Raw genomic sequence first — 26,910 nt, 5'->3', positions numbered from 1 at the left:
AATTATTACCAGTAGCGAAGATTTTGTGAATTATAGCACAGCTTCTGTAGACTATTCAGAATCAACAAGTGATCCAACAACCAGCAAAGATCCTAGAACTGAAAAATCCATCCACGCAGATTTATCCGAAGGAAGAACTGACACACAAGATTATACGTCGACAGATAATTCCATAATTACCACCAGTAGCGAAGATTTTGTGAATTATAGCACAACTTCTGTAGATTATTCAGAATCAACAAGTGATCAAACAACCAGCGAAGATCCTAGAACTGAAAAGTATATCCACGCAGATTTATCTGAAGGAAGAACTTACACACAAGACTATACGTCGATAGATAATTCCATAATCACGACCAGTAGGGAAGATTTTGACAATTATAGCACAAATTCTATACAATATTCACAATCAACAAGTCACCAAACAACCAGTAAAAATTCTAGAACTGAGAAATCCATTCATGCTGAACTACCTGAAGGAAGAACTAACACACAAGTCTATACATCGACCCATAATTCCATAATTACGACCAGTAGAGAAGATTTTGAGAATTATAGCACAAATTCTGTAGAATATTCACAATCAACAAGTGATCAAACAACCAGCAAAGATCCTAGAAATGAAAAATCCATTCACACTGATCTACCTGATGGAAGAACTAAAACACAAGAATATACATCGACAGATAATTCCATAATTACAACCAGTAGCGAAGATTTTGTGAATTTTAGCACAACTTCTGTCGATTATTCAGAATCAACAAGTGATCAAACAACCAGTAAAGATCCGAGAAGTGAAAAATCCATTCACGCTGATCTACCTGAAGGGAGAACTAAGACACAAGACCATACATCGACAGATAATACCATATCTACGACCATTAGCGAAGGTTTTGAGAATTATAGCAAAATTTCTGTAGATTATTCAAAATCAACAAGTGATCAAACAACCAGCAAAGGTCCTAGAACTGAAAAATCCATCCACGCAGATTTATCCGAAGGAAGAACTGACACACAAGATTATACGCCGACAGATAATTCCATAATTACCACCAGTAGCGAAGATTTTGTGAATTATAGCACAATTTCAGTTGATTATTCAGAATCAACAAGTCACCAAACAACCAGTAAAAATTCTAGAACTGAAAAATCCATTCATGCTGAACTACCCGAAGGAAGAACTAACACCCAAGACCATACACCGACACATAATTCCATAATTACGACCAGTCGCGAAGATTTTGTGAATTATGACACAACTCCTGTAGATTATTCAGAATCAACAAGTGATCAAACAGTCAGCAAAGATCCTAGAACTGAAAAGTCCATCCACGCAGATTTATCCGAAGGAAGAACTGACACACAAGTCTATACGTCTACAGATAATTCCATAATTACGAGCAGTAGCGAAGATTTTGAGAATTATAGCACAAATTCTGTAGATTATTCAAAATCAAAAAGTGATCAAACAACCAATAAAGATCCTAGAAATGAAAAATCCATTCACGCTGACGTACCTGAAGGAAGAACTGACACACAAGATTATACGTCGACAGATAATTCTATAATTACAACCAGTAGCGAAGATTTTGTGAATTATAACACAACTTCTGTAGATTATTCAGAATCAACAAGTGATCAAACAACCAGTAAAGATCCTAGAAATGAAAAATCCATTCACGCTGACCTACCTGAAGGAAGAACTGACAGACAAAATTATACGTCGACAGATAATTCTATAATTACCACCAGTAGCGAAGATTTTGTGAATTATAGCACAACTTCTGTAGATGATTCAGAATCAACAAGTGATCAAACAACCAGTAAAGATCCTAGAACTGAAAAGTCCATCCACGCAGATATATCCGAAGGAAGAACTGACACACAAGTCTATACGTCGACAGATAGTTCCATAATTATGACCAGTAGCGAAGATTTTGTGAATTATAGCACAGCTTCTGTAGACTATTCAGAATCAACAAGTGATCCAACAACCAGTAAAGATCCTAGAACTGAAAAATCCATTCTTGCAGATTTATCCGAAGGAAGAACTGACACACAAGTCTATACGTCTACAGATAATTCCATAATTACGACCAGTAGCGAAGATTTTGTGAATTATAGCACAGCTTCTGTAGACTATTCAGAATCAACAAGTGATCCAACAACCAGTAAAGATCCTAGAACTGAAAAATCCATTCATGCAGATTTATCCGAAGGAAGAACTGACACACACGTCTATACGTCTACAGATAATTCCATAATTACGACCAGTAACGAAGATTTTGAGAATTATATCACAAATTCTGTAGATTATTCAAAATCAAAAAGTGATCAAACAACCAGCAAGGATCCTAGAAATGAAAAATCCATTCACGCTGACCTACCTGAAGGAAGAACTGACACACAAGATTATACGTCGACAGATAATTCCATAATTACCACCAGTAGCGAAGATTTTGTGAATTATAGCACAACTTCTGTAGATTATTCAGAATCAACAAGTGATCAAACAACCAGCGAAGATCCTAGAACTGAAAAGTATATCCACGCAGATTTATCTGAAGGAAGAACTTACACACAAGACTATACGTCGATAGATAATTCCATAATCACGACCAGTAGGGAAGATTTTGACAATTATAGCACAAATTCTATACAATATTCACAATCAACAAGTCACCAAACAACCAGTAAAAATTCTAGAACTGAGAAATCCATTCATGCTGAACTACCTGAAGGAAGAACTAACACACAAGTCTATACATCGACCCATAATTCCATAATTACGACCAGTAGAGAAGATTTTGAGAATTATAGCACAAATTCTGTAGAATATTCACAATCAACAAGTGATCAAACAACCAGCAAAGATCCTAGAAATGAAAAATCCATTCACACTGATCTACCTGATGGAAGAACTAAAACACAAGAATATACATCGACAGATAATTCCATAATTACAACCAGTAGCGAAGATTTTGTGAATTTTAGCACAACTTCTGTCGATTATTCAGAATCAACAAGTGATCAAACAACCAGTAAAGATCCGAGAAGTGAAAAATCCATTCACGCTGATCTACCTGAAGGGAGAACTAAGACACAAGACCATACATCGACAGATAATACCATATCTACGACCATTAGCGAAGGTTTTGAGAATTATAGCAAAATTTCTGTAGATTATTCAAAATCAACAAGTGATCAAACAACCAGCAAAGGTCCTAGAACTGAAAAATCCATCCACGCAGATTTATCCGAAGGAAGAACTGACACACAAGATTATACGCCGACAGATAATTCCATAATTACCACCAGTAGCGAAGATTTTGTGAATTATAGCACAATTTCAGTTGATTATTCAGAATCAACAAGTCACCAAACAACCAGTAAAAATTCTAGAACTGAAAAATCCATTCATGCTGAACTACCCGAAGGAAGAACTAACACCCAAGACCATACACCGACACATAATTCCATAATTACGACCAGTCGCGAAGATTTTGTGAATTATGACACAACTCCTGTAGATTATTCAGAATCAACAAGTGATCAAACAGTCAGCAAAGATCCTAGAACTGAAAAGTCCATCCACGCAGATTTATCCGAAGGAAGAACTGACACACAAGTCTATACGTCTACAGATAATTCCATAATTACGAGCAGTAGCGAAGATTTTGAGAATTATAGCACAAATTCTGTAGATTATTCAAAATCAAAAAGTGATCAAACAACCAATAAAGATCCTAGAAATGAAAAATCCATTCACGCTGACGTACCTGAAGGAAGAACTGACACACAAGATTATACGTCGACAGATAATTCTATAATTACAACCAGTAGCGAAGATTTTGTGAATTATAACACAACTTCTGTAGATTATTCAGAATCAACAAGTGATCAAACAACCAGTAAAGATCCTAGAAATGAAAAATCCATTCACGCTGACCTACCTGAAGGAAGAACTGACAGACAAAATTATACGTCGACAGATAATTCTATAATTACCACCAGTAGCGAAGATTTTGTGAATTATAGCACAACTTCTGTAGATGATTCAGAATCAACAAGTGATCAAACAACCAGTAAAGATCCTAGAACTGAAAAGTCCATCCACGCAGATATATCCGAAGGAAGAACTGACACACAAGTCTATACGTCGACAGATAGTTCCATAATTATGACCAGTAGCGAAGATTTTGTGAATTATAGCACAGCTTCTGTAGACTATTCAGAATCAACAAGTGATCCAACAACCAGTAAAGATCCTAGAACTGAAAAATCCATTCTTGCAGATTTATCCGAAGGAAGAACTGACACACAAGTCTATACGTCTACAGATAATTCCATAATTACGACCAGTAGCGAAGATTTTGTGAATTATAGCACAGCTTCTGTAGACTATTCAGAATCAACAAGTGATCCAACAACCAGTAAAGATCCTAGAACTGAAAAATCCATTCATGCAGATTTATCCGAAGGAAGAACTGACACACACGTCTATACGTCTACAGATAATTCCATAATTACGACCAGTAACGAAGATTTTGAGAATTATATCACAAATTCTGTAGATTATTCAAAATCAAAAAGTGATCAAACAACCAGCAAGGATCCTAGAAATGAAAAATCCATTCACGCTGACCTACCTGAAGGAAGAACTGACACACAAGATTATACGTCGACAGATAATTCCATAATTACCACCAGTAGCGAAGATTTTGTGAATTATAGCACAACTTCTGTAGATTATTCAGAATCAACAAGTGATCAAACAACCAGCAAAGATCCTAGAACTGAAAAGTATATCCACGCAGATTTATCCGAAGGAAGAACTGACACACAAGACTATACGTCGACAGATCATTCCATAATTACGAACAGTAGCGAAGATTTTGTGAATTATAGCACAGCTTCTGTAGACTACTCAGAATCAACAAGTGATCCAACAACCAGCAAATATCCTAGAACTGAAAAATCCATCCACGCAGATATATCCGAAGGAAAAACTGACATACAAGATTATACGTCGACAGATAATTCCATAAATACCACCACTGGCGAAGATTTTGTGAATTATAGCACAAGTTCTATAGATTATTCAGAATCAACAAGTGATCAAACAACCAGTAAAGATCCTAGAACTGAAAAGTCCATCCACGCAGATTTATCCGAAGGAAGCACTGACACACAAGTCTATACGTCGACAGATAGTTCCATAATTATGACCAGTAGCGAAGATTTAGTGAATTATAGCACAGCTTCTGTAGACTATTCAGAAACAACAAGTGATCCAACAACCAGTAAAGATCCTAGAATTGAAAAATCCATTCAGGCAGATTTATCCGAAGGAAGAACTGACACACAAGTCTATACGTCTACAGATAATTCCATAAGTACGACCAGTAGCGAAGATTTTGAGAATTATATCACAAATTCCGTAGATTATTCAAAATCAAAAAGTGATCAAACAACCAGCAAAGATCCTAGAAATGAAAAATCCATTCACGCTGACCTACCTGAAGGAAGAACTGACACACAAGATTATACGTCGACAGATAATTCCATAATTACCACCAGTAGCGAAGATTTTGTGAATTATAGCACAACTTCTGTAGATTATTCAGAATCAACAAGTGATCAAACAACCAGCAAAGATCCTAGAACTAAAAAGTATATCCACGCAGATTTATCCGAAGGAAGAACTGACACACAAGACTATACGTCGACAGATCATTCCATAATTACGAACCGTAGCGAAGATTTTGTGAATTATAGCACAGCTTCTGTAGACTACTCAGAATCAACAAGTGATCCAACAACCAGCAAATATCCTAGAACTGAAAAATCCATCCAAGCGGATATATCCGAAGGAAGAACTGACATACAAGATTATACGTCGACAGATAATTCCATAAATACCACCACTAGCGAAGATTTTGTGAATTATAGCACAACTTCTGTAGATTATTCAGAATCAACAAGTGATCAAACAACCATTAAAGGTCCTAGAAATGAAAAATCCATTCACGCTGACCTACCTGAAGGAAGAACTGACACACAAGATTATACGTCGACAGATAACTCCATAATTACCACCAGTAGCGAAGATTTTGTGAATCATAGCACAACTTCTGTAGATTATTCAGAATCAACAAGTGATCAAACAACCAGCAAAGATCCTAGAACTGAAAAGCATATCCACGCAGATTTATCCGAAGGAAGAACTGACACACAAGACTATACGTCGACAGATCATTCCATAATTACGAACAGTAGCGAAGATTTTGTGAATTATAGCACAGCTTCTGTAGACTACTCAGAATCAACAAGTGATCCAACAACCAGCAAATATGCTAGAACTGAAAAATCCATCCACGCAGATATATCCGAAGGAAGAACTGACACACAAATCTATACGTATACAGATAATTCCATAATTACGACCAGTCGCGAAGATTTTGTGAATTATATCACAAATTCTGTAGATTATTCAAAATCAAAAAGTGATCAAACAACCAGCAAAGATCCTAGAAATAAAAAATCCATTCACGCTGACCTACCTGAAGGAAGAACTAAAACACAAGGATATACATCGACAGATAATTTCATAATTACGACCAGTAGCGAAGATTTTGTGAATTATGACACAACTTCTGTAGATTATTCAGAATCAACAAGTGATCAAACAACCAGCAAAGATCCTAGAACTGAAAAGTATATCCAAGCAGATTTATCCGAAGGAAGAACTGACACACAAGACTATACGTCGACAGATAATTCCATAATTACCACTAGTAGCGAAGATTTTGTGAATTATAGCACAAATTCTGTAGATTACTCAGAATCAACAAGTGATCAAACAACCAGTAAAGATCCTAGAAGTGAAAAGTATATCCACGCAGATTTATCCGAAGGAAGAACTGACACACAAGACTCTACGTCGACAGATAATTCCATAATTATTACTAGTAGCGAAGATTTTGTGAATTATAGCACAGCTTCTGTAGACTATTCAGAATCAACAAGTGATCCAACATCCAGCAAAGATCCTAGAACTGAAAAATCCATCCACGCAGATTTATACGAAGGAAGAACTGACACACAAGATTATACGTCTACAGATAATTCCATAATTATTACCAGTAGCGAAGATTTTGTGAATTATAGCACAGCTTCTGTAGACTATTCAGAATCAACAAGTGATCCAACAACCAGCAAAGATCCTAGAACTGAAAAATCCATCCACGCAGATTTATCCGAAGGAAGAACTGACACACAAGATTATACGTCGACAGATAATTCCATAATTACCACCAGTAGCGAAGATTTTGTGAATTATAGCACAACTTCTGTAGATTATTCAGAATCAACAAGTGATCAAACAACCAGCGAAGATCCTAGAACTGAAAAGTATATCCACGCAGATTTATCTGAAGGAAGAACTTACACACAAGACTATACGTCGATAGATAATTCCATAATCACGACCAGTAGGGAAGATTTTGACAATTATAGCACAAATTCTATACAATATTCACAATCAACAAGTCACCAAACAACCAGTAAAAATTCTAGAACTGAGAAATCCATTCATGCTGAACTACCTGAAGGAAGAACTAACTCACAAGTCTATACATCGACCCATAATTCCATAATTACGACCAGTAGAGAAGATTTTGAGAATTATAGCACAAATTCTGTAGAATATTCACAATCAACAAGTGATCAAACAACCAGCAAAGATCCTAGAAATGAAAAATCCATTCACACTGATCTACCTGATGGAAGAACTAAAACACAAGAATATACATCGACAGATAATTCCATAATTACAACCAGTAGCGAAGATTTTGTGAATTTTAGCACAACTTCTGTCGATTATTCAGAATCAACAAGTGATCAAACAACCAGTAAAGATCCGAGAAGTGAAAAATCCATTCACGCTGATCTACCTGAAGGGAGAACTAAGACACAAGACCATACATCGACAGATAATACCATATCTACGACCATTAGCGAAGGTTTTGAGAATTATAGCAAAATTTCTGTAGATTATTCAAAATCAACAAGTGATCAAACAACCAGCAAAGGTCCTAGAACTGAAAAATCCATCCACGCAGATTTATCCAAAGGAAGAACTGACACACAAGATTATACGCCGACAGATAATTCCATAATTACCACCAGTAGCGAAGATTTTGTGAATTATAGCACAATTTCAGTTGATTATTCAGAATCAACAAGTCACCAAACAACCAGTAAAAATTCTAGAACTGAAAAATCCATTCATGCTGAACTACCCGAAGGAAGAACTAACACCCAAGACCATACACCGACACATAATTCCATAATTACGACCAGTCGCGAAGATTTTGTGAATTATGACACAACTCCTGTAGATTATTCAGAATCAACAAGTGATCAAACAGTCAGCAAAGATCCTAGAACTGAAAAGTCCATCCACGCAGATTTATCCGAAGGAAGAACTGACACACAAGTCTATACGTCTACAGATAATTCCATAATTACGAGCAGTAGCGAAGATTTGGAGAATTATAGCACAAATTCTGTAGATTATTCAAAATCAAAAAGTGATCAAACAACCAATAAAGATCCTAGAAATGAAAAATCCATTCACGCTGACGTACCTGAAGGAAGAACTGACACACAAGATTATACGTCGACAGATAATTCTATCATTACAACCAGTAGCGAAGATTTTGTGAATTATAACACAACTTCTGTAGATTATTCAGAATCAACAAGTGATCAAACAACCAGTAAAGATCCTAGAAATGAAAAATCCATTCACGCTGACGTACCTGAAGGAAGAACTGACACACAAGATTATACGTCGACAGATAATTCTATAATTACAACCAGTAGCGAAGATTTTGTGAATTATAGCACAGCTTCTGTAGACTATTCAGAATCAACAAGTGATCCAACAACCAGTAAAGATCCTAGAACTGAAAAATCCATTCATGCAGATTTATCCGAAGGAAGAACTGACACACACGTCTATACGTCTACAGATAATTCCATAATTACGACCAGTAACGAAGATTTTGAGAATTATATCACAAATTCTGTAGATTATTCAAAATCAAAAAGTGATCAAACAACCAGCAAGGATCCTAGAAATGAAAAATCCATTCACGCTGACCTACCTGAAGGAAGAACTGACACACAAGATTATACGTCGACAGATAATTCCATAATTACCACCAGTAGCGAAGATTTTGTGAATTATAGCACAACTTCTGTAGATTATTCAGAATCAACAAGTGATCAAACAACCAGCAAAGATCCTAGAACTGAAAAGTATATCCACGCAGATTTATCCGAAGGAAGAACTGACACACAAGACTATACGTCGACAGATCATTCCATAATTACGAACAGTAGCGAAGATTTTGTGAATTATAGCACAGCTTCTGTAGACTACTCAGAATCAACAAGTGATCCAACAACCAGCAAATATCCTAGAACTGAAAAATCCATCCACGCAGATATATCCGAAGGAAAAACTGACATACAAGATTATACGTCGACAGATAATTCCATAAATACCACCACTGGCGAAGATTTTGTGAATTATAGCACAAGTTCTATAGATTATTCAGAATCAACAAGTGATCAAACAACCAGTAAAGATCCTAGAACTGAAAAGTCCATCCACGCAGATTTATCCGAAGGAAGCACTGACACACAAGTCTATACGTCGACAGATAGTTCCATAATTATGACCAGTAGCGAAGATTTAGTGAATTATAGCACAGCTTCTGTAGACTATTCAGAAACAACAAGTGATCCAACAACCAGTAAAGATCCTAGAATTGAAAAATCCATTCAGGCAGATTTATCCGAAGGAAGAACTGACACACAAGTCTATACGTCTACAGATAATTCCATAATTACGACCAGTAGCGAAGATTTTGAGAATTATATCACAAATTCCGTAGATTATTCAAAATCAAAAAGTGATCAAACAACCAGCAAAGATCCTAGAAATGAAAAATCCATTCACGCTGACCTACCTGAAGGAAGAACTGACACACAAGATTATACGTCGACAGATAATTCCATAATTACCACCAGTAGCGAAGATTTTGTGAATTATAGCACAACTTCTGTAGATTATTCAGAATCAACAAGTGATCAAACAACCAGCAAAGATCCTAGAACTAAAAAGTATATCCACGCAGATTTATCCGAAGGAAGAACTGACACACAAGACTATACGTCGACAGATCATTCCATAATTACGAACCGTAGCGAAGATTTTGTGAATTATAGCACAGCTTCTGTAGACTACTCAGAATCAACAAGTGATCCAACAACCAGCAAATATCCTAGAACTGAAAAATCCATCCAAGCGGATATATCCGAAGGAAGAACTGACATACAAGATTATACGTCGACAGATAATTCCATAAATACCACCACTAGCGAAGATTTTGTGAATTATAGCACAACTTCTGTAGATTATTCAGAATCAACAAGTGATCAAACAACCATTAAAGGTCCTAGAAATGAAAAATCCATTCACGCTGACCTACCTGAAGGAAGAACTGACACACAAGATTATACGTCGACAGATAATTCCATAATTACCACCAGTAGCGAAGATTTTGTGAATTATAGCACAACTTCTGTAGATTATTCAGAATCAACAAGTGATCAAACAACCAACAAAGATCCTAGAACTAAAAAGTATATCCACGCAGATTTATCCGAAGGAAGAACTGACACACAAGACTATACGTCGACAGATCATTCCATAATTACGAACCGTAGCGAAGATTTTGTGAATTATAGCACAGCTTCTGTAGACTACTCAGAATCAACAAGTGATCCAACAACCAGCAAATATCCTAGAACTGAAAAATCCATCCAAGCGGATATATCCGAAGGAAGAACTGACATACAAGATTATACGTCGACAGATAACTCCATAATTACCACCAGTAGCGAAGATTTTGTGAATCATAGCACAACTTCTGTAGATTATTCAGAATCAACAAGTGATCAAACAACCAGCAAAGATCCTAGAACTGAAAAGCATATCCACGCAGATTTATCCGAAGGAAGAACTGACACACAAGACTATACGTCGACAGATCATTCCATAATTACGAACAGTAGCGAAGATTTTGTGAATTATAGCACAGCTTCTGTAGACTACTCAGAATCAACAAGTGATCCAACAACCAGCAAATATCCTAGAACTGAAAAATCCATCCACGCAGATATATCCGAAGGAAGAACTGACACACAAATCTATACGTATACAGATAATTCCATAATTACGACCAGTCGCGAAGATTTTGTGAATTATGACACGACTTCTGTAGATTATTCAGAATCAACAAGTGATCAAACAACCAGCAAAGATCCTAGAACTGAAAAGTATATCCACGCAGATTTATCCAAAGGAAAAACTGACACACAAGGCTATACGTCGACAGATAATTCCATAACTACGACCAGTAGCGAAGATTTTGTGAATTATAGCACAGCTTCTGTAGACTATTCAGAATCAACAAGTGATCCAACAACCAGCAAAGAACCTAGAACTGAAAAATCCATCCACGCAGATTTAACCGAAAGAAGAACTGACACACAAGACTATGCGTCGACAGATAATTCCATAATTACCACCAGTAGCGAAGATTTTGTGAATTATAGCACAATTTCTGTCGATTATTCAGAATCAACAAGTGATCAAACAACCAGAAAAGATCATAGAAATGAAAAATACATTCACGTTGATCTACCTGAAGGGAGAACTAAAACACAAGAACATACATCGACAGATAATTCCATAATTACGACCAGTAGCGAAGATTTTGAGAATTATAGCACAACTTCTGTAGATTATTCAGCATCAGCGAGTGATCAAACAACCAGCAAAGATCCTAGAACTGAAAAATCCATTCATGCTGAACTACCTGAAGGAAGAACTAACACACAAGTCTATACATCGACCCATAATTCCATAATTACGACCAGCAGAGAAGATTTTGAGAATTATAGCACAAATTCTGTAGAATATTCACAATCAACAAGTGATCAAACAACCAGCAAAGATCCTAGAAATGAAAAATCCATTCACACTGATCTACCTGATGGAAGAACTAAAACACAAGAATATACATCGACAGATAATTCCATAATTACAACCAGTAGCGAAGATTTTGTGAATTTTAGCACAACTTCTGTCGATTATTCAGAATCAACAAGTGATCAAACAACCAGTAAAGATCCTAGAAATAAAAAATCCATTCACGCTGATCTACCTGAAGGGAGAACTAAGACACAAGACCATACATCGACAGATAATACCATATCTACGACCATTAGCGAAGGTTTTGAGAATTATAGCAAAATTTCTGTAGATTATTCAAAATCAACAAGTGATCAAACAACCAGCAAAGGTCCTAGAACTGAAAAATCCATCCACGCAGATTTATCCGAAGGAAGAACTGACACACAAGATTATACGCCGACAGATAATTCCATAATTACCACCAGTAGCGAAGATTTTGTGAATTGTAGCACAATTTCAGTTGATTATTCAGAATCAACAAGTCACCAAACAACCAGTAAAAATTCTAGAACTGAAAAATCCATCCACGCAGATTTATCCGAAGGAAGAACTAACACACAAGACCATACACCGACACATAATTCCATAATTACGACCAGTCGCGAAGATTTTGTGAATTATGACACAACTCCTGTAGATTATTCAGAATCAACAAGTGATCAAACAGTCAGCAAAGATCCTAGAACTGAAAAGTCCATCCACGCAGATTTATCCGAAGGAAGAACTGACACACAAGTCTATACGTCTACAGATAATTCCATAATTACGAGCAGTAACGAAGATTTTGAGAATTATATCACAAATTCTGTAGATTATTCAAAATCAAAAAGTGATCAAACAACCAGCAAGGATCCTAGAAATGAAAAATCCATTCACGCTGACCTACCTGAAGGAAGAACTGACACACAAGATTATACGTCGACAGATAATTCCATAATTACCACCAGTAGCGAAGATTTTGTGAATTATAGCACAACTTCTGTAGATTATTCCGAATCAACAAGTGATCAAACAACCAGCAAAGATCCTAGAACTGAAAAGTATATCCACGCAGATTTATCCGAAGGAAGAACTGACACACAAGACTATACGTCGACAGATCATTCCATAATTACGAACAGTAGCGAAGATTTTGTGAATTATAGCACAGCTTCTGTAGACTACTCAGAATCAACAAGTGATCCAACAACCAGCAAATATCCTAGAACTGAAAAATCCATCCACGCAGATATATCCGAAGGAAAAACTGACATACAAGATTATACGTCGACAGATAATTCCATAAATACCACCACTGGCGAAGATTTTGTGAATTATAGCACAAGTTCTATAGATTATTCAGAATCAACAAGTGATCAAACAGTCAGCAAAGATCCTAGAACTGAAAAGTCCATCCACGCAGATTTATCCGAAGGAAGAACTGACACACAAGTCTATACGTCTACAGATAATTCCATAATTACGAGCAGTAGCGAAGATTTTGAGAATTATAGCACAAATTCTGTAGATTATTCAAAATCAAAAAGTGATCAAACAACCAGCAAAGATCCTAGAAATGAAAAATCCATTCACGCTGACCTACCTGAAGGAAGAACTAAAACACAAGGATATACATCGACAGATAATTCCATAATTACGACCAGTCGCGAAGGTTTTGTGAATTATGACACGACTCCTGTAGATTATTCAAAATCAACAAGGGATCAAACAGCCAGCAAAAGTCCTAGAACTGAAAAATCCATCCACGCAGATTTATCCGTAGGAAGAACTGACACACAACATTATACGTCGACAGATAATTCCATAGTTACCACCAGTAGCGAAGATTTTGTGAATTATAGCACAACTTCTGTAGATTATTCAGAATCAACAAGTGATCAAACAACCAGCAAAGATCCTAGAACTGAAAAGTATATCCACACAGATTTAACCGAAAGAAGAACTGACACACAAGACTATGCGTCGACAGATAATTCCATAATTACCACCAGTAGCGAAGATTTTGTGAATTATAGCACAACTTCTGTAGATTATTCAGAATCAACAAGTGATCAAACAACCAGTAAAGATCATAGAAATGAAAAATACATTCACGCTGACCTACCTGAAGGAAGAACTGACACACAAAATTATACGTCGACAGATAATTCTATAATTACCACCAGTAGCGAAGATTTTGTGAATTATAGCACAACTTCTGTAGATTATTCAGAATCAACAAGTGATCAAACAACCAGTAAAGATCCTATAAATGAAAAATCCATTCACGCTGACCTACCTGAAGGAAGAACTGACACACAAGATTATACGTCGACAGATAATTCCATAATTACCACCAGTAGCGAAAATTTTGTGAATTATAGCACAACTTCTGTAGACTATTCAGAATCAACAAGTGATCCAACAACCAGTAAAGATCCTAGAAATGAAAAATCCTTTCTTGCAGATTTATCCGAAGGAAGAACTGACACACAATTCTATACGTCTACAGATAATTCCATAATTACGACCAGTAGCGAAGATTTTGAGAATTATAGCACAAATTCTGTAGATTATTCAAAATCAAAAAGTGATCAAACAACCAGCAAAGATAATAGAAATGAAAAATCCATTCACGCTGACCAACCTGAAGGAAAAACTGACACACAAGATTATACGTCGACAGATAATTCTATAATTACAACCAGTAGCGAAGATTTTGTGAATTATAGCACAACTTCTGTAGATTATTCAGAATCAACAAGTGATCAAACAACCAGTAAAGATCCTATAAATGAAAAATCCATTCACGCTGACCTACCTGAAGGAAGAACTGACACACAAGATTATACGTCGACAGATAATTCCATAATTACCACCAGTAGCGAAGATTTTGTGAATTATAGCACAACTTCTGTAGACTATTCAGAATCAACAAGTGATCCAACAACCAGTAAAGATCCTAGAACTGAAAAATTCATTCATGCAGATTTATCCGAAGGAAGAACTGACACACAAGTCTATACGTCTACAGCTAATTCCATAATTACGACCAGTAGCGAAGATTTTGAGAATTATATCACAAATTCTGTAGATTATTCAAAATCAAAAAGTGATCAAACAACCAGCAAAGATCCTAGAAATGAAAAATCCATTCACGCTGATCTACCTGAAGGAAGAACTGACACACAAGATTATACGTCGACAGATAATTCCATAATTACCACCAGTAGCGAAGATTTTGTGAATTATAGCACAACTTCTGTAGATTATTCAGAATCAACAAGTGATCAAACAACCAGCAAAGATCCTAGAACTGAAAAGTATATCCACGCAGATTTATCCGAAGGAAGAACTGACACACAAGACTATACGTCGACAGATCATTCCATAATTACGAACAGTAGCGAAGATTTTGTGAATTATAGCACAGCTTCTGTAGACTACTCAGAATCAACAAGTGATCCAACAACCAGTAAATATCCTAGAACTGAAAAATCCATCCACGCAGATTTATCCGAAGGAAGAACTGACACAGAAGTCTATACGTCTACAGATAATTCCATAATTACGACCAGTAGCGAAGATTTTGAGAATTATATCACAAATTCTGTAGATTATTCAAAATCAAAAAGTGATCAAACAACCAGCAAAGATCCTAGAAATGAAAAATCCCTTCACGCTGACCTACCTGAAGGAAGAACTGACACACAAAATTATACGTCGACAGATAATTCTATAATTACCACCAGTAGCGAAGATTTTGAGAATTATAGCACAAATTCTGTAGATTATTCAAAATCAAAAAGTGATCAAACAACCAGCAAAGATAATAGAAATGAAAAATCCATTCACGCTGACCTACCTGAAGGAAGAACTGACACACAAGATTATACGTCGACAGATAATTCTATAATTACAACCAGTAGCGAAGATTTTGTGAATTATAGCACAACTTCTGTAGATTATTCAGAATCAACAAGTGATCAAACAACCAGTAAAGATCCTAGAACTGAAAAGTCCATCCACGCAGATATATCCGAAGGAAGAACTGACACACAAGTCTATACGTCGACAGATAGTTCTATAATTATGACCAGTAGCGAAGATTTTGTGAATTATAGCACAGCTTCTGTAGACTATTCAGAATCAACAAGTGATCCAACAACCAGTAAAGATCCTACAACTGAAAAATCCATTCATGCAGATTTATCCGAAGGAAGAACTGACACACAAGTCTATACGTCTACAGATAATTCCATAATTACGACCAGTAGCGAAGATTTTGAGAATTATATCACAAATTCTGTAGATTATTCAAAATCAAAAAGTGATCAAACAACCAGCAAAGATCCTAGAAATGAAAAATCCATTCACGCTGACCTACCTGAAAGAAGAACTGACACACAAGATTATACGTCGACAGATAATTCTATAATTACAACCAGTAGCGAAGATTTTGTGAATTATAGCACAACTTCTGTAGATTATTCAGAATCAACAAGTGATCAAACAACCAGCAAAGATCCTAGAACTGAAAAGTATATCCACGCAGATTTATCCGAAGGAAGAACTGACACACAAGACTATACGTCGACAGATCCTTCCATAATTACGAATAGTAGCGAAGATTTTGTGAATTATAGCACAGCTTCTGTAGACTACTCAGAATCAACAAGTGATCCAACAACCAGCAAATATCATAGAACTGAAAAATCCATCCACGCAGATATATCCGAAGGAAGAACTGACATACAAGATTATACGTCGACAGATAATTCCATAAATACCACCACTAGCGAAGATTTTGTGAATTATAGCACAACTTCTGTAGATTATTCAGAATCAACAAGTGATCAAACAACCAGTAAAGATCCTAGAACTGAAAAGTCCATCCACGCAGATTTATCCGAAGGAAGCACTGACACACAAGTCTATACGTCTACAGATAATTCCATAATTACGACAAGTAGCGAAGATTTTGAGAATTATATCACAAATTCTGTAGATTATTCAAAATCAAAAAGTGATCAAACAACCAGCAAAGATCCTAGAAATGAAAAATCCATTCACGCTGACCTACCTGAAGGAAGAACTGACACACAAAATTATACGTCGACAGATAATTCTATAATTACCAAGAGTAGCGAAGATTTTGTGAATTATAGCACAACTTCTGTAGATGATTCGGAATCAACAAGTGATCAAACAACCAGTAAAGATCCTAGAACTGAAAAGTCCATCCACGCAGATATATCCGAAGGAAGAACTGACACACAAGTCTATACGTCGACAGATAGTTCCATAATTATGACCAGTAGCGAAGATTTTGTGAATTATAGCACAGCTTCTGTAGACTATTCAGAATCAACAAGTGATCCAACAACCAGTAAAGATCCTACAACTGAAAAATCCATTCATGCAGATTTATCCGAAGGAAGAACTGACACACAAGTCTATACGTCTACAGATAATTCCATAATTACGACCAGTAGCGAAGATTTTGAGAATTATATCACAAATTCTGTAGATTATTCAAAATCAAAAAGTGATCAAACAACCAGCAAAGATCCTAGAAATGAAAAATCCATTCACGCTGATCTACCTGAAGGAAGAACTGACACACAAGATTATACGTCGACAGATAATTCTATAATTACAACCAGTAGCGAAGATTTTGTGAATTATAGCACAACTTCTGTAGATTATTCAGAATCAACAAGTGATCAAACAACCAGCAAAGATCCTAGAACTGAAAAGTATATCCACGCAGATTTATCCGAAGGAAGAACTGACACACAAGACTATACGTCGACAGATCATTCCATAATTACGAACAGTAGCGAAGATTTTGTGAATTATAGCACAGCTTCTGAAGACTACTCAGAATCAACAAGTGATCCAACAACCAGTAAAGATCCTAGAACTGAAAAATCCATTCATGCAGATATATCCGAAGGAAGAACTGACACACAATTCTATACGTCTACAGATAATTCCATAATTACGACCAGTAGCGAAGATTTTGAGAATTATAGCACAAATTCTGTAGATTATTCAAAATCAAAAAGTGATCAAACAACCAGCAAAGATAATAGCAATGAAAAATCCATTCACGCTGACCTACCTGAAGGAAGAACTGACACACAAGATTATACGTCGACAGATAATTCCATAATTACCACCAGTAGCGAAGATTTTGTGAATTATAGCACAACTTCTGTAGACCATTCAGAATCAACAAGTGATCCAACAACCAGTAAAGATCCTAGAACTGAAAAATCCATTCATGCAGATTTATCCGAAGGAAGAACTGACACACAAGTCTATACGTCTACAGATAATTCCATATTTACGACCAGTAGCGAAGATTTTGAGAATTGTATCACTAATTCTGTAGATTATTCAAAATCAAAAAGTGATCAAACAACCAGCAAAGATCCTAGAAATGAAAAATCCATTCACGCTGATCTACCTGAAGGAAGAACTGACACACAAGATTATACGTCGACAGATAATTCCATAATTACGACCAGTAGCGAAGATTTTGAGAATTATATCACAAATTCTGTAGATTATTCAAAATCACAAAATGATCAAACAACCAGCAAAGATCCTAGAAATGAAAAATCCATTCACGCTGACCTACCTGAAGGAAGAACTGACACACAAGATTATACGTCGACAGATAATTCCATAATTACCACCAGTAGCGAAGATTTTGTGAATTATAGCACAACTTCTGTAGATTATTCAGAATCTACAAGTGATCAAACAACCAGCAAAGATCCTAGAACTGAAAAGTATATCCACGCAGATTTATCCGAAGGAAGAACTGACACACAAGACTATACGTCGACAGATCATTCCATAATTACGAACAGTAGCGAAGATTTTGTGAATTATAGCACAGCTTCTGTAGACTACTCAGAATCAACAAGTGATCCAACAACCAGCAAATATCCTAGAACTGAAAAATCCATGCACGCAGATATATCCGAAGGAAGAACTGACATACAAGATTATACGTCGACAGATAATTCCAAAAATACCACCACTAGCGAAGATTTTGTGAATTATAGCACAACTTCTGTAGATTATTCAGAATCAACAGGTGATCAAACAACCAGTAAAGATCCTAGAACTGAAAAGTCTATCCACGCAGATTTATCCGAAGGAAGCACTGACACACAAGTCTATACGTCTACAGATAATCCCATAATTACGACCAGTAGCGAAGATTTTGAGAATTATATCACAAATTCTGTAGATTATTCAAAATCAAAAAGTGATCAAACAACCAGCAAAGATCCTAGAAATGAAAAATCCCTTCACGCTGACCTACCTGAAGGAAGAACTGACACACAAAATTATACGTCGACAGATAATTCTATAATTACCACCATTAGCGAAGATTTTGTGAATTATAGCACAACTTCTGTAGATGAATCAGAATCAACAAGTGATCAAACAACCAGTAAAGATCCTAAAACTGAAAAGTCCATCCACGCAGATATATCCGAAGGAAGAACTGACACACAAGTCTATACGTCGACAGATAGTTCCATAATTATGACCAGTGGCGAAGATTTTGTGAATTATAGCACAGCTTCTGTAGACTATTCAGAATCAACAAGTGATCCAACAACCAGTAAAGATCCTAGAATTGAAAAATCCATTCATGCAGATTTATCCGAAGGAAGAACTGACACACAAGTCTATACGTCGACAGATCATTCCATAATTACGAACAGTAGCGAAGATTTTGTGAATTATAGCACAGCCTCTGTAGACTACTCAGAATCAACAAGTGATCCAAAAACCAGCAAATATCCTAGAACTGAAAAATCCATCCACGCAGATATATCCGAAGGAAGAACTGACATACAAGATTATACGTCGACAGATAATTCCATAAATACCACCACTAGCGAAGATTTTGTGAATTATAGCACAGCTTCTGTAGACTATTCAGAATCAACAAGTGATCAAACAACCAGTAAAGATCCTAGAACTGAAAAGTCCATCCACGCAGATTTATCCGAAGGAAGCACTGACACACAAGTCTATACGTCTACAGATAATTCCATAATTACGACCAGTAGCGAAGATTTTGAGAATTATATCACAAATTCTGTAGATTATTCAAAATCAAAAAGTGATCAAACAACCAGCAAAGATCCTAGAAATGAAAAATCCCTTCACGCTGACCTACCTGAAGGAAGAACTGACACACAAAATTATACGTCGACAGATAATTCTATAATTACCACCATTAGCGAAGATTTTGTGAATTATAGCACAACTTCTGTAGATGATTCAGAATCAACAAGTGATCAAACAAGCAGCAAAGATCCTAGAACTGAAAAGTATATCCACGCAGATTTATCCGAAGGAAGAACTGACACACAAGACTATACGTCGACAGATCATTCCATAATTACGAACAGTAGCGAAGATTTTGTGAATTATAGCACAGCTTCTGTAGACTACTCAGAATCAACAAGTGATCCAACAACCAGCAAATATCCGAGAACTGAAAAATCCATCCACGCAGATATATCCGAAGGAAGAGCTGACATACAAGATTATACGTCGACAGAAAATTCCATAAATACCACCACTAGCGAAGATTTTGTGAATTATAGCACAACTTCTGTAGATTATTCAGAATCAACAAGTGATCAAACAACCAGTAAAGATCCTAGAACTGAAAAGTCCATCCACGCAGATTTATCCGAAGGCAGCACTGACACACAAGTCTATACGTCTACAGATAATTCCATAATTACGACAAGTAGCGAAGATTTTGAGAATTATATCACAAATTCTGTAGATTATTCAAAATCAAAAAGTGATCAAACAACCAGCAAAGATCCTAGAAATGAAAAATCCATTCACGCTGACCTACCTGAAGGAAGAACTGACACACAAAATTATACGTCGACAGATAATTCTATAATTACCACCAGTAGCGAAGATTTTGTGAATTATAGCACAACTTCTGTAGATGATTCAGAATCAACAAGTGATCAAACTACTAGTAAAGATCCTAGAACTGAAAAGTCCATCCACGCAGATATATCCGAAGGAGGAACTGACACACAAGTCTATACGTCGACAGATAGTTCCATAATTATGACCAGTAGCGAATATTTTGTGAATTATAACACAGCTTCTGTAGACTATTCAGAATCAACAAGTGATCCAACAACCAGTAAAGATCCTAGAACTGAAAAATCCATTCATGCAGATTTATCCGAAGGAAGAACTGACACACAAGTCTATACGTCTACAGATAATTCCATAATTACGACCAGTAGCGAAGATTTTGAGAATTATATCACAAATTCTGTAGATTATTCAAAATCAAAAAGTGATCAAACAACCAGCAAAGATCTTAGAAATGAAAAATCCATTCACGCTGATCTACCTGAAGGAAGAACTGACACACAAGATTATACGTCGACAGATAATTCTATAATTACAACCAGTAGCGAAGATTTTGTGAATTATAGCACAACTTCTGTAGATTATTCAGAATCAACAAGTGATCAAACAACCAGCAAAGATCCTAGAACTGAAAAGTATATCCACGCAGATTTATCGGAAGGAAGAACTGACACACAAGACTATACGTCGACAGATCATTCCATAATTACGAACAGTAGCGAAGATTTTGTGAATTATAGCACAGCTTCTGTAGACTACTCAGAATCAACAAGTGATCCAACAACCAGCAAATATCCTAGAACTGAAAAATCCATCCACGCAAATATATCCGAAGGAAGAACTGACATACAAGATTATACGTCGACAGATAATTCCATAAATACCACCACTAGCGAAGATTTTGTGAATTATAGCACAACTTCTTTAGATTATTCAGAATCAACAAGTGATCAAACAACCAGTAAAGATCCTAGAACTGAAAAGTCCATCCACGCAGATTTATCGGAAGGAAGAACTGACACACAAGTCTATACGTCTACAGATAATTCCATAATTACGACCTGTAGCGAAGATTTTGTGAATCATAGCACAAATTCTGTAGAAATTTCGCAATCAACAAGTGAACAAACAAGCAGTAAAGATCCTAGAACTGAAATATCCAATCATGCTGATCTACCAGAAGGAAGAACTAACACCCACGACCATACACCGACAGATAATTCCATAATTACGACCAGTAGCGAAGATTTTGTGAATTATAGCACAAAATCTGTAGAAAATTCGCAATCAACAAGTGAACAAACACGCAGTAAAGATCCTAGAACTGAAAAATCTAATCATGCTGATCTACCAGAAGGAAGAACTAACACCCAAGACCATACACCGACAGATAATCCCATAATTAAGACCAGTAGCGAAGATTTTGTGAATTATAGCACAAAATCTGTAGAAAATTCGCAATCAACAAGTGAACAAACAAGCAGTAAAGATCTTAGAACTGAACAATCTAATCATGCTGATCTACCTGAAGGAAGAACTAACACACAAGACCATACATCGACAGATAATTCCATAATTACGACCAGTAGCGAACATTTTGTGAATTATAACACAAATTCTGTAGAAAATTCGCAATCAACAAGTGAACAAACAAGCAGTAAAGATCCTAGAACTGAAATATCCAATCATGCTGATCTACCAGAAAGAAGAACTAACACCCACGACCATACACCGACAGATAATTCCATAATTACGACCAGTAGCGAAGATTTTGTGAATTATAGCACAAAATCTGTAGAAAATTCGCAATCAACAAGTGAACAAACAAGCAGTAAAGATCCTAGAACTGAAATATCCAATCATGCTGAACTACCTGAAGGAAGAACTAACACACAAGACCATACATCGACAGATAATTCCATAATTACGGCCAGTAGCGAACATTTTGTGAATTATAACACAAATTCTGTAGAAAATTCGCAATCAACAAGTGAACAAACAAGCAGTAAAGATCCTAGAACTGAAATATCCAATCATGCTGATCTACCAGAAGGAAGAACCAACACCCACGACCATACACCGACAGATAATTCCATAATTGCGACCAGTAGCGAAGATTTTGTGAATTATAGCACAAAATCTGTAGAAAATTCGCAATCAACAAGTGAACAAACAAGCAGTAAAGATCCTAGAACTGAAAAATCGAATCATGCTGACCTACCAGAAGGAAGAACTAACACCCAAGACCATACACCGACAGATAATCCCATAATTACGACCAGTAGCGAAGATTTTGTGAATTATAGCACAAAATCTGTAGAAAATTCGCAATCAACAAGTGAACAAACAAGCAGTAAAGATCCTAGAACTGAAAAATCTAATCATGCTGATCTACCAGAAGGAAGAACTAACACCCAAGACCATACACCGACAGATAATCCCATAATTACGACCAGTAGCGAAGATTTTGTGAATTATAGCACAAAATCTGTAGAAAATTCGCAATCAACAAGTGAACAAACAAGCAGTAAATATCTTAGAACTGAAAAATCTTATCATGCTGATCTACCTGAAGGAAGAACTAACACCCAAGACCATACACCGACAGATAATTCCATAATTACGACCAGTAGCGAAGATTTTGTGAATTATAGCACAAATTCTGTAGAAAATTCGCAATCAACAAGTGAACAAACAAGCAGTAAAGATCCTAGAACTGAAAAATCTAATCATGCTGATCTACCTGAAGGAAGAACTAACACACAAGACCATACATCGACAGATAATTCCATAATTACGACCACTAGCGAAGATTTTGTGAATGACAGCACAACTTCTGTCGATTATTCAGAATCAACAAGTGATCTAACAACCAGCAAAGATCCTAGAAATGAAAAATCCATTCACGCTGATCTACCTGAAGGAAGAACTAAAACACAAGAATATACATCGACAGGTAATTCCATAATTACAACCAGTAGCGAAGATTTTGAGAATTATAGCACAACTTCTGTAGATTATTCAAAATCACCAAGTGACCAAACAACGAGTAAATATCCTAGAAATGAACAATCCATTCAGGCTGACCTACCTGAAGGAAGAACTAACACACAAGACCATACATCGACAGATAATTCCATAATTACGACCAATAGCGAAGATTTTGTAAATTATAGCACAACTTCCGTAGATTATTCACAATCAACAAGTGACCAAACAACCAGTAAAAATCCTAGAAATGAAAAATCCATTCACGCTAATCTACCAGATAATTCCATAATTACCATCAATAGCGAAGATTTTGTGAATTATAGCATAACTTCTTTAGAATATTTACAATCAAAAAATGACCAAACAACCAGTAAAGATTCCGGAACTGAAAAATCCATACAAGCCGATCTATCTGAAGGAAGAACTGATACACAAGACCATACATCGACACATAACTCCATAATCTCGACTAGTAGCGAAGAATTTGTGAATTATAGCAAGGCTTCTGGAGATTATTCAGAATCAACAAGTGATGAAACAACCAAAAAAGATTCTAGAACTGAAAAATCCATTCAAGCTAATCTATCCGAAGGAAGTATTAACACGCAAGGCCATACATGGAGAGTTAAAAAAACTACTGTAGGCGTCAGCGATATATCAACAGATAATACCATAGCTACGAGCAGAGATATTGATTTAATTAATTATAGCACAACTTCTGTAGATTATTCACATTCAATAAGTGACCAAACAACCAGTAAAGATCCTAGCACCGAAAAATCCATGGAAGCTGATCTGCCAGATGGAAGGACTAACACACAAAACTATACATCGACTGTCACAGAGACTAGTGTGAGCCTCAGCGTCATATCGACAGATAATACGATAACTACGACCAAAGATAATGATTTTATTAATGATGGCCCAACTTTTGCAGATTATTCACAATCAACAAGTGACCAAACAACGAGTGAAGGTCATAGCGCTGAAAAATCCATTCACGCTGATCTTCCCGTAGGAAGAACTAACACACAAAACCATACATCGACAGATAATTCTATAATTACGACCAATAGCGAAGATTTAGTCAAATATAACACATCTGTTGATTATTCACCGCTGGCAAGTGACCAAGCAAGCCATGACTACAGTGATACTGAAAAATCCATTCACACTGATCCACCCGAAGAAAAAACCAACACGAAAGACTATATATCAACAGTTAAAGAAATTAATGTAGCGACAGATAATACGAAAACTACCAGCAACGATGAAGATTTTATTATTTACAACACAACATCTGTTGATTATTCACAATCAACAAGTGGCCAAACAACCAGTGCAGATCCTAACACTGAAAAATCTACCGACGCTGATCTTCCCACAGGAAGAACTAACTCACAAGACTATACATCGACAGTTAATTCCAAAATTACGAACAGTGCTGAAGATTTAGCGAATTATAACACGACATCTGTTGATTATTCACCGTCATCACATGACCAAGTAACCCATGATCATCTTAATACTAAAAAATCCATCAATGTTAGTCTATCCGAAGGAACAATTAACATGCAAGACTATACATCGTCAGTTAATTCCAAAATTACGACCAGTGTTGAAGATTTGGTGAATTATAGCACAACCTCTGCTGATTATTCACCGTCCACAAGGAGTCAAGCAACCCATGATCATCGTAACACGGAGGAATCCATTAACTCAGATCCATTCAAAGGCAGAACTAACACACCCCGCTGTACACCTACAGTTACTAAGAATACAGTAGGCCTCACTAAAATATCCAGTGACAATACGAAAAATGACCGGGATTTAATAAATCATAGCACATCTGCTTTTTATTCAAAGCCAACACAAAATAAGCAAACTCATGTAAGCACTGAGAAGACGATATACTCGACTTATACTGAAGGCAACATGGCAACCAAGACTGAAATACCAACGACAAATATGGAATATTTAACGAGTTTCCCCACTACACCGGTTGAATATCAAACAAACCAAGAGCACATCAATAATGACAAATCAATCACCACTGATATACCTCGAGGCGAAAGCAACACACCACGCCATAAGACCACAGATGCAGATAAAATCGAAGGGAAAACTTTCACCACCACATTCAAACCAAATTTTTCTTCGCCATCAAAAATGACTACATCAAAACACAAAAACCATGATGATTCTTATATTCTACCAACCACGACTGCAAGTCCCAGCAAACACACGAGGGCTACACCAAGTCATTCATCTAAATCCACAACTTCACACGAAACTGATGGACACAAGTTTACTTCGACAACGAAACGTAAATCTGACACAACATTAATTCCATCAGCTTCCAGCGGAGTCACTGAAGAAATAATTGCCAATTCTAGCAATTCGTCTATATTTATCGACGAAAATGCAAATCCTACGTACGCCGTTACCGCGGATTTATACAAGCCAAACCAGCCCACAGCAAATATGATTGCTAGTCAAGTACCATTGGATATAACTGCCTCGACCCAAACTACAACTAAATCAAAGTGCGGTTCATCCACAGTCAGTGCATCCAGCACTTCTAGTGTACAGTCTTCGACACTTAAAATTATAACCACAACGAAGTCCAAAGATTCCACAACCGCTGAACTTAAAGATGAGTCCAAAGGTGACTATCATTACAATGATTACGATGCACTGAGCTTTTCTTATAATAAAAAACCACCCAAAATTGTAACATTATTCACAGTGTTTTTGATTATTATATTTATGTAGAACAATAAATTTATTTATATAATTTTGACCGGTGATTTGCGTATTGTTTTGGGGTGGGGTGTGTTGAATAAAGATGGTACATTCAAAAAATAGAAACC

The 26,910-nt window shown here is 36.3% G+C and overlaps 1 protein-coding gene across 1 annotated transcript in view; it reads left to right on the top strand.

Moving 5' to 3' along the window:
• The window catches only part of LOC132695765 (serine-rich adhesin for platelets-like), a 67,811-nt gene extending 40,999 nt beyond the window's left edge, over positions 1-26,812 (top strand). The window contains exons 5-6 of the mRNA XM_060660222.1: positions 23,193-23,573; positions 24,375-26,812. Of these exons, the coding sequence (XP_060516205.1) occupies positions 23,193-23,573; positions 24,375-26,812 (2,819 nt within the window). The remainder of the gene's footprint in view (positions 1-23,192; positions 23,574-24,374) is intronic.
• The last annotated feature ends 98 nt before the right edge of the window (positions 26,813-26,910 follow it).

This window comes from Cylas formicarius, unplaced genomic scaffold, assembly GCF_029955315.1.
Source record: "Cylas formicarius isolate icCylForm1 unplaced genomic scaffold, icCylForm1.1 PGA_scaffold_12__32_contigs__length_19106922, whole genome shotgun sequence".
NCBI lineage: Eukaryota > Metazoa > Arthropoda > Insecta > Coleoptera > Brentidae > Cylas > Cylas formicarius.
This window is presented reverse-complemented; position numbering and strand designations above follow the sequence as displayed.